At 29.4% G+C, this 11351-nt stretch overlaps 1 protein-coding gene across 1 annotated transcript; it reads left to right on the top strand.

Annotated features, from left to right (window-relative positions):
• The first annotated feature begins 3731 nt into the window (after positions 1-3731).
• On the top strand, positions 3732-10159 carry LOC108319530 (LEAF RUST 10 DISEASE-RESISTANCE LOCUS RECEPTOR-LIKE PROTEIN KINASE-like 2.3). The gene is made up of 3 exons (XM_052867203.1): positions 3732-4569; positions 8498-8554; positions 8871-10159. Exons 1-3 carry the CDS (start codon positions 3747-3749, stop codon positions 9944-9946), a joined length of 1956 nt encoding a protein of 651 aa, XP_052723163.1. The 5' UTR covers positions 3732-3746; the 3' UTR covers positions 9947-10159.
• The last annotated feature ends 1192 nt before the right edge of the window (positions 10160-11351 follow it).

The following is an 11351-nucleotide window of genomic DNA, read 5'->3' as shown; positions in this document are numbered from 1 at the left end:
TATATTTTTATTTTTTTTCTCAATTTAATTATAATTTTTATTTTAAGATTGAGCAATTTTGTCTCTCTTAAAATAAAATTTCATTATTTATATAAATGTTATTAAAATATTTTTATTAAAATTAATAATTATATTAAATATTTTTCACAATATTAAGTTTATTTGTATTTATATTTTATATTGAATTTTATTTAAAATTTAAAATTTATTTGTTTTAAATTGCTATAAAATTGTTTAAAAATATTTTATAATTTTACAATTACATTTATAAAATTATTATTTTTAAATTTGTATACAAACTATTGAACTTTATACATTTTAACAATGTACCATTACTTAAAAGAATTGAAATATTTTATAAATTTATTTTATGAAATGCAATTGATAAACAAATTTAACATATTTGTTATGTAAGAGTCTAGAAAATTGTGCTTTAAGATTGATAGTGTATTTAAAATAGTGAGACTTAATTATTATAATAATAAAAGTTTAAAGTATAAATAAAATTATTATAAACAAGTTTTATTATCTTAAAGTCATACTACATTTCTAAACATTTTTTCTCTATAGCTCTTTTCCTTCTATCTAGATTTGTTAAGTGTACTTTCATCTGTTTGAAGATCAGAGACCATTAGGGTGATCCTTGAGGCGATCTCTCTACTTTTGTCTTATATGTTTTTCTAATAGAGTAAGTTAGTTTTCTGCCCCTTTTCTTGGTTTGTATTTTTTTTATGTATGTGAATTATCTTGGCTTGAATGTGGTATTTGAGTATTCTATAAGAGTCTCTAATGACCAATGGTGCCAATGATGTGTCTTAATCGGGTTTGTGTTGTTCATATGAGCTTTTTATGCGTCAGGAGGTGTTTATAGAATTCTTGAGCAGTTAGGTCTCTCTTTCAGGTAAAGAAAGCTAATGACACTGTTTCTAACTTATAGAGACACCTTTTAATTGCTAATTGTATACTTCTATGATACTTGGTTTGTGTGTTTGAGCTCTTTAATGAAATATGATATGTGGAGTTGAGCAAGGATTTAGTTTAGCTTACATGATTTGTATTTTGAATTTGGGTAAGTTGTATGATTGATATTTCAATAAAGATGAATTAAGTCCTTGAGTATTGTATAATCTGATAGTTAGTGTTTTGACATCTGTAGTTGTTGTTAGACTAATTACAAGACTATAATGACATAACTATGTAGAATTATATTCTACAGAATTATGTTCTACAGAATTATGTTCTACAGAATTATGTAGACACTTTGGGAGAGAATATACTCGTTGGACGAAGTCAAAGTCAGAGAAAGCTACTGACTTGGTAGTCACTAAGCGAGAATACACTTGTTGGGCGAGACCAAAGTTAGAGAGCTACTAATTTGACGGTCGTTGTGCAAACTATCTGGTTGTTGGATGCAACCAAAGTCAAAGAGCTCACTGACTTGGAAGTAGTTGAGCTATACAAGTCTCGTTGGGCGACTTTTGTGAAAATTTAAGTTTATAAGTTCCCGTCATATTCTCTTTAGGCGAGTTATCTAATCGTTGGGCGAGTGTGCTCTTAGACACTACTTGGTGAACGAGTAAATATTTCCACTAAACTTAAAGTATTAGAGTTTAACTCCATCTTCATATGTCTATTATGGTATGTTTATGGTGTATGATTTCATGAATGTTAAAATGATGGTTAATTTATAATGTAATATGAGAACGGTTGGCGGTAGTTCAAAGAGAACTAAGAGTAGTTAAAATAGTGTGTATTGATATATATGGATTCTGTATTGATATATGTGATAATATCTCTATACTTGTTTTATGATTTCTCTTTTTTAACATTAGTTTACTCTTTCTTCTATGTTTGTTTTATTTGTGTATTCTCTTTATTTGCGATACCTTAATGGTGTGAGCAAATGATCATGATGTAGAAGTATAGTTTTAGGGTGATTTTGTTTTTGTAGAATCTTCTTCTTTTTTACAAACTATGATTCTGGTATAGAAGTCATATATTAGTTTCCTTTGCTTAATGATTATGATATCTATAATGTTTTGTTTAGTAGTTTTTACACTATTAAACCAAATGTTACATGGTAGTTGAAATTAATTTTGAATTTTTTTATTAACATTACTTTTTATTAACAACTTTAAAATAATTTTAAATAAAATTCAATGTAAAATATAAATTTAAATAAATTTAATTTTGTTAAAAATATTTATAAAAATATTAATTTTAATGAAAATATTTATATAACATTTATATAAAAATTAAATTTGATTTTAATTCAGAGAAGAATAAAATTATTTAATTTAAATAAAAATTTAGATAAAATAAAGATGCATTAATCAAATTAAGATTGAGATAATAATACTTAGCATAACAATGACATGTGATATTATTATTATTATATTACACTGCCCAATGTCACGTGACAAATTTATATTTTTTAAAAAATAAACATAAAAAAAATCATAACTGACACATGATATCTTTTATCGTGTATGTTACTAGTGGAAAAAACATTATTATATCAAATGTTTTGAAATAAATATCAATTGAAACACATAAAAAAAATCAATTTGAGATTTTCTTAAAAAATAAAAATAAATAATATGATTTAACCTATTGTGAAACTCCAAATATATTCAAAGCCGACATAATGGAAATGACTCTAAGAATACTAAAGACTTGAAGTCATAATAATAATATTATATATTCAGTATAAATATATATTAATTTTTTATTCATTATAGATATATCATAATTTGGAAGCAGAAGTTGAAATGTGAAGAAGCTAAACCAAGACTATTCATTTCAACTACACTAAAAATTTGGCAGGGCTAAGAATTGACAGGTTGTGTAAAATCATGAGGTCGGTTTCAATAAAGCCTTTTCTTTTCCTGCACTCCTATAATTTCTAACTGCACCCACATAATTTTATTGTCCTTTCTGGAAGTAACTTCAAAATTACCTATTTTTATAATCTTTCAGAAACAAGCTAATTGGAATTTAAATAACAGGATTTTGCAAACAATCTTTAAAATAAACTTTCAAGAGCATATATGGCACATTCACAAATGAATTTTCCAAAACAAACTTTCTAGAAGTGCAAAAAAGTCTAAAAAATATTGCCTAAAAGCTATTTAGACTTGACAAACACGCCTTTGAGTCCCACCATTTTATTGATACAAGTAAAAATTCCTAACCAGAAATGATAAATGGGCCTTGACTTTCGACCTAATGGTCCACTTAAAATTGATCCGATTCTTTTAAATAAATTAAAATCTTTAGTATATGTTCCATCTATCTATGTCAAACTACAGGACTATTTTGATCCATTTAAAAAAATACAAAATTTAAAATCAAATAAAATTAAAAGTAAAATATGTGTTTTTAAAATTTAAATCATATTAATAAAATTAATATAAATTATAGGTATAATATTTTAATATATATATAAACAAAATGGATCAAATAAAAATAGTAACTAAATTCAACTTTTGTCTTAATTATTTTCACATAACCTAGCCATTGTTGTAGATTTTCAATGGATTATTTTTGTGGGTCAAACTTAACTTACTTTGACCCTAACATCCAGTGAGTGGTCATCATTTTCCGAGGATTGTTCTTGCTTCTAAAAGGACAATATAAAATGTGTATTTGTTTTCATATTTCAACATCCATTTCTCATTTCCAGCAAAAACCAAAAGTAACAGGGAGAATTTGTTGGATTTACTGTCAAAGAAAGTTCAACAGTTATGCAAACAAACATATATAAGAGTACTATAAGAATGGAAGATGACCATGATCATATGCATATCCATATTTACATGATGTGTTGGTTATTGTTAATCACTTTGCCACACTCTCAGAGTGAATCAAGTGCCACTTTTGATTATTCAGTTTGCAAGAAGCAGTCTTACAACTGTGGAAATCTGTCCAACATCTTCTACCCTTTCTGGGGACACAATCGATCTTCTGAATGTGGCAGTGGCGATCCTTTCAAACTCACCTGCAATCATGATCACAACACTACTTCAATTCGAATTGCCTCCGAAAACTTCACAGTGAAGGAGATCAACAACACTGCTCACACCATGAAACTGGTGCCAGCAGACACTGTTACGAATCTCTGCTCTCCGCAATCTGAGAATGGAAATGAGAGCCACACTGGTTTGTTCCAGGATTCTCCTTCAGTGCAAAAGATTATCATATTCTACTATTGTCCCCGCATCAGAACTTTCTCTTATGGACACTTTATGTGTGGAGATGATATCGCTTATTATGCACTGGATTATGATAGGATTGTCGTTGATTATCCACAACTTCTAAGTTGCAAGCGAAGTTTACACACGTGGAGTGATGCTCAGTTGAATTTTTCTGTTGCTTTGGAGAAAGTTCTCAATGAAGGGTTTGTGGTGAACTATAATGTTTCTCGAGTTTGCCAAAGATGTTTGGGAAGTGAAGGGCGTTGCTGGAGAGATGATATTGAAAAACATGTGGTGAATTCTTGCTACTATTGCCAAAATGGTTCTCATGGCCTACACTGTTCTCCTAGTCCTGTCAAAACCACCACAAGCAGTATGTCTCTTCTATTCTCTTTCTCTTTCATCAACTCTCAACTTTTGAATGTTCTGCTCATTTTCTAGCCATGCTTGCTAGCTCTTTTACCGTAGGTTTAAGCTATAGATTTTGATGCAAGAAATGAAGATGAAGCATAGGCAAAAAAGTAAAACATGCAGGAAACCTAGTTAAACTTTTAGTAACTTATTATGGTTTAAATTATTTAGATTATGTTAAAAACTTTTTTTAACAACTTTTTTATAATAAATATATATCAATAAATATATATCAATCACAAACTATCACATAAACTATTATAAAAAAAAATTATTAAAAAAAAGTTGTTAAAAAAACATTTTTCAATTATTTATTTCATGTAGTGTCTGAAACCTATAGTTTTCTCTGGTTTTTCCTGCAGCTCCTATAAAACGTAAGACTACACTCTTGGTAGTGTTTAAAAAATTATTGATAAGAAGAGATATATGTAGAAAAAAATAGTAACATAAGAGGAAAATGAAAGTGTGATATTGGAGACAGATGAAAGAAAAATGAAGGTAAAAAAATACTTTAACATGCATAAATTTTTTATATTCATTTAAGATTATTTTTTATTAAAAAAAATACAAAAAAATATTTTTTTTATGATTATTTTTTTTATATTTTATATAAAATAAATATAAAAATATATCCTTTTATCATTATTAAAAAATGAAAGGAAGATGGGATGTGAGGAAAAAAAAGTGTATGGTAATAGAAACATCCAATTGTTGTGTCATTGGGACACATACAACAGAACACTTGTCTCATCCCAAAAACAATAAAAAAAAGAGAAACAGTAGCAGGAACGCGACTTAATTCTTAGGTTTGGCAAACTCAATTACTGTATTTGAAAACATAATTAAAGAAAAACACTAAAATTCAATTAAAAAATTATGGACTTTCATTTTTAATTTTATATATATATATATATATATATATGGGATTTGCTAACGCGCGTACGTTTTTCAGTTGGTACGTTTTAGCAATGTGTACCGGATTTTAGTAGACAAAAATACCCTTATATATCATGGATTCTAAGTTTTAAGGTTAAGGATATTTTAATAATTTTCATTTTCAAAACTTAAAAAAAAAAAAAGAAAACCTCAAACCCTTACTCACCTCTCTTATTCCTCTCAATCCTTTCTCTCACTGTAACATTTTTTCTGTCATCCCTACTGTAGTTCCAATTGAAAAAATCAGAAACATTTGTCTTTAAACAATTTGGCTTTGTAAAGAGTTGAGTCATTTACATATTCACCTTCAGGCAAAGGTTCATTCAAGATCTCTTCAATTTCACCATGTTCACTAACCTCTCTAATTTCATCATTTGCATATGTTGAATCATCATATCTAAAAAAACCCTCAAGGCCAATTACCAATTCTTTTGGATGTCATTATGGTTGTGAAAATTAGATAAAATTATATACGACAAAAATTATAAAATGAAAACTCATTATAAAGTCATTTTTTTGTAAGAAATTGTTTAACAATGAGTGTTTCTGATTTTTTTCCAGGCCAATTACCAATTCCTTTGATGTCATTATGCTTGTGAAAATTAGATAAGACAAAAATTATAAAATAAAAACTCATTATAAAATCATTTTTTGTAAAAAATTGTTTAACCACGAGTATTTCTGATTTTTTTCCAGGTCAATTACCAATTCCTTTATGCTTGTGAAAATTAGATAAAGACAAATATTATAAGATGAAAACTCATTATAAAATCATTTTTTTTGTAAGATTATGACAGAGAAAAGAGTGAGAAAGATGAAAGAGAAAGGGTTGAGAGAAATTTTTGATTTTTTCAATTGGGCTATAGTAGGGATGACACAGAAAAGATTGGAGCGAGAAAGATGAAAGAGAAATGTTTTTTTTTTTTTAGTTTTGAGAATGAAAATTATTAAAATATCCTTAACCTTAAAACTTAGAATCCATGATATATAAGGATATTTGTGTCTACTAAAACTCGGTACACATTACTAAAACGTACCAACTGAAAAACACAGGCGTACGCGCGTTAGCAAACCCCTATATATATTATTGTAAAATAGTCTTGCCAAATACAAACGTATGATGGAGAAGTAATCCTAAAATAATTTTTTCACAACTTAAAATTAGTTTTTACATAAAGTAAACACTTTTTTCCCTTAGAATCAATCAATACATTTTCATCTCTTAAATTAACCTCGTTACACAATGCTTGAATAATTGGGTTATAATATCGCCTAATAAAATAAAATGGATTTTGTTTAAAATTAAAATTATTTTTAACGTAAGTTTATAGTTTAGTTATCACATATATTTAGATAAACATATCATCTAAGTATTTCTACAAATTTAAAATAAAATAGTTCAATTATTAGTTTGGTAAGTTAAAATTATACGGAAAACTTTATTGAATAGTTTTTTTAAGTTTTTATGTTTAACTTATAAAAATATTAACTTTTTCTTCATACTTTTTTCTTTTAAAAGTTATTGAAGAAAATTTTCATCGAAATTAATAGACTTATAACTTCTTCAAAAACTTACTTTTTACCTTTTATATCAAGTAATTTTAGTTTATAATTTTTCTCTTATTTTCCTCCCTAATTTATAACCTTTCTGCAACCTTAAAATCCTCATTTTGGCCGACACGTCCAATTTAATAAGGTAGGTGGGTCAAGGGTTTATATGGGACCAACGGCAACTGATTGTTGTTGACCGTAGTTGCACTTGCTACAGAGCACGTCCACCACATTTTTGTTTTGTTTATATGACACATTAATGACGAACTGTTATATGGAGACAATAATTTTCAATTAAATCTCTGCTTTCACTGTAGGAACACTGCATATATTTGTCGGTGTTTCTACGTGTTTCACTGCAGCAATTCATAATTAGTCATCATTAGTTTTGTGAAGTTACATGAAATATAATGTGACAAGGCTAAGAATAAGAAGAGAAGATGTCCCTTCTGGATGAAGAATGATAACCAAAGAACTAAGATTGATTAAGTTAAATATTGCACTAACACACAATACCACATCCCTTATTAGATTTGTCTCTACCCATTTATGTTCTAATACTCGTCATTGTTTATGTATATTAGACGAGGATAGTTAATCATAACACTTATAAATATCTAATTAATTTCATCTATCTATCAGGTACAAACAAAGTTTCACATTGAATAAAATAAGAGATAGACATCAGTTTATATATACATAAGATATTTTTATTGGTAAGATATTTTTATTGGTAAGAGATCTTTTTGAGTGATACTAAAAATAAATCTACGAAGACTTAACAAAAAATATACGTATTACAAAGAAGAGTGTAATGAATATGTATTTTAAAAACATAGAGTATAATAATGTTTACTAAAAACAACGGGGATAAATATTTATTTTAAAAATGCTTGAAATATAAATCAACAACTTCTCACTGTAGCAAAACTAATACAATGACCATAATAAAAATAATTATTAACAATTTTATATTTCTACACATTTACTCAACAAAAATCTCTTTGGGTGACTACGTTTACATGACTTTGAGAAAAGATAGGGTTGTTGACTGCATATTTTTCCAAGTCTTTCTGCTTTCGAGTCTCTAATGGTCCCTACAAGTATGTCATTAGGCAAATTAACACGTTCCCTGAATTTCGTTCCAGCTATTCATGATATTCTAAGTCTGGATTCGTACTGTTTGTGATATAGATTCATGCAGCTGGTTAAAAATGGTGTTAATGTGTTGTGAAATGGTGTTATCATATTTAGTAGCATTTCCAGAAAACTTCATAACCCTTGATATTATCATATTTGTTCTATGAAATGGTGTTAATGTGTTGTGAATGTGAGATTTGGAAGTATATTTAAACTGAATAACATGATTTGAGTCTAACGTAATTACTCTTTGTTCTCACTAGGTACTGTCGCAGTTGCAGGCAAAAAAGGGAACAAAAAGATGAAATTCATTATTATAGGTAATAAATTCTTCTTATATTTCTACTGGTTCTTTTAATACTCATGACGAAATGTATCTTTAGGATCTGATCGTGTTGAAGGATTCATTGCTGCTCATTCTGCAGTACTCGGAGTTACACTCTAACACTCATTTTGATTTCCTAATTACTAATTATAAAATGCTAATAACAGACACATTATTAGTTTAAATTTATTGGGAAACAAAAATTTTTGCTAAGTTCTCAATCAGAATTTTGTAGTTTACAATCAATTGACAACAATCCTAGCATAGCAAATGTTCAGTGTTGTTCCTACTATACTGTATTCTGCTTACAGGTGTTACAGGTGTAGCAATTGCAACTGTGATGATATGTATAGCAATTTTCTGTCTAAGATACAAGTCACCAATCTTGCAAGGACATTTTGGGTTGACTTCAAAAGCTAATAGAGATATTGAAGCATTCCTTAAAAATCATGGAGCTCAAACTCTAAAAAGATACAAATTTTCAGAAGTGAAGAAAATGACCAACTCCTTCAAAGTAAAACTAGGTGAAGGTAGTTTTGGTGCCGTATACAAGGGAGAGATACTCAATGGTTGTCCTGTGGCCATAAAGAAACTGAGTGCATCCAAAGGAAATGGTGAAGACTTTATCAACGAAGTTGCCAGTATCAGTAGAACTTCTCATGTTAATGTTGTTCAGCTTCTTGGATTCTGTTTGGAAGGCAGCAATAAAGCTCTCATTTATGAATATATGTCTAATGGTTCTCTTGACAAGTTTATTTACAATAAGGGAGTCAAAGCCATTCCATCGTTGAGTTGGGATAATTTGTGGCAAATTGCCAAAGGGATAGCTCAAGGACTAGAATACTTGCACAAGGGATGCAACACTCGCATTTTACATTTTGACATAAAACCACACAACATACTTCTGGATGAAAGTTTTTGTCCCAAGATATCAGATTTTGGACTGGCAAAGCTTTGTCCCATGAAAGAGAGCACTATTTTCATGTCAGATCAAAGAGGAACAATAGGGTATAAAGCTCCAGAAGTGTGGAACAGACATCTTGGTGGAGTTTCACACAAATCTGATGTTTACAGTTATGGAATGATGCTGCTAGAAATGGTGGGAGGGAGAAGAAACATTAATGCAGATGCCAATCACCGAAGTGAGATATACTTCCCACACTGGGCATACAACAGGCTAAAGCAGGGTAGAGAATTGAGAGCTGATTGGGTGATAACCACAAAAGAACAGGAAATAGCGAGGAGAATGACCATAGTGGGATTATGGTGTGTTCAAACGATTCCACATGATAGGCCTACAATGAGTAGAGTAATAGATATGCTGGAAGCCAACATGAATTCCTTGCAAATGCCTCCAAAACCTGATCATTCTTCTCCCATCAGTTGAAGTAATTTTCTTAACATTTTCGGTTGATATTCTATACTTCTGTAAAATGAATAGTTCAACATAGTTATTCTATGCTTTTGAAACCGAGCTGGTTTCATACTTGTATCAAATTATTGAATAGCAAATGCTTGTGTCAGAACAAACTGTGTTATGCATATAGCCAAGAGTCATGGTCAGATAAAGTTGTCATTGTAGTAAGATCAAAGTAGTTTATTGTGATCATATCAGTTACACATTGCACTTATAGACAAATGTGGCTCCCTCTTTAAACTCTTTCTCTTAAACTTTTTGTCCTTCCTCTCAAGTTATTTGTATTTTTGGTAATAAGATATCCAAAAATGTTTGATAAATTAAAATTCTTCATATATTTCATTTTTTAAATCATAATTTCATTAACAAGTTCTTAGCTAGTCTGTTAAAGTTATACTTCAGTTGCAGTAGCAGTTACAACAATTTACTCTTTCATTTAATTTCTGTTTTATTTTTTAAAAGATGTTTGACTGTTTCAAACATCTTAGTCAGTTTCAAATTTTTTAGGAAGTTGTTAAACATGGAATCGTGTCCCATGTATTCCTACTTTTATGCTTTATGTAGTTTGAATTTTTTGTTGTATTTAAAGTGTTCATCAATTCAATAAAAGTAGTAGCTTTAACTCAGAAAATCTCCAACAAATTGGTATCAGAACTCTCTTCTTGAGGGACCTGTGGGAAATCATTTTTAATCTCTATGGATTTAGAAACACCATACACGACACTGACACCACCCGTTTTTGACGGTGAAGGCTATCATGTCTGGGCAGCAAGGATGGAGGCTCATCTTGAGGCAAATGATCTCTGGGAAGCTGTGGAAGAGGAGTATGAAGTTCTTCCATTACCTACAAACCCAACAGTGGCACAGATCAAAACTCATAAGGAGAGAAAATCAAGAAAATCAAAGGCACGAGCTTCATTATTTGCTGCCGTCTCTCCTGAAATCTTTCTCAGAATCATGACGATAAAATTAGCTTTTAAAGTCTGGAATTTCTTAAAAAAGGAGTATGAAGGCGATGAAAGGATTAAAGGAATGAAAATTCTAAATCTTATTAGGGAGTTTAAATGGATGAATCTGAGACAGTGAAGGAGTACTTTGACAAATTACTCAAAATTGCAAACAAAGTAAGATTACTTGGTTCTGAATTTTATGAGTACAGATTAGTACAAAAAATTCTTGTAACTTTTCCTGAAAGGTTTGAAGCTACCATTACTTCCCTGGAAAACTCCATAAATCTGTCCAATATTAGTTTGACAGAATTGTTGAATGCGTTGCAGGCACAAGAACAAAGAAGGCTTATAAGGTCTTAAGGATCTATTGAAGGAGCACTGGCTGCGAAGGCTAGCTCGAGTTATGGGCGAAAAGAAAAAAAAAT

Source organism: Vigna angularis, chromosome 8 (genome assembly GCF_016808095.1).
Source record: "Vigna angularis cultivar LongXiaoDou No.4 chromosome 8, ASM1680809v1, whole genome shotgun sequence".
In the NCBI taxonomy this organism is placed as follows: domain Eukaryota; kingdom Viridiplantae; phylum Streptophyta; class Magnoliopsida; order Fabales; family Fabaceae; genus Vigna; species Vigna angularis.
Note: the sequence above shows the minus strand (reverse complement) of the source record. Positions and strands in the feature narration are given on the sequence as shown.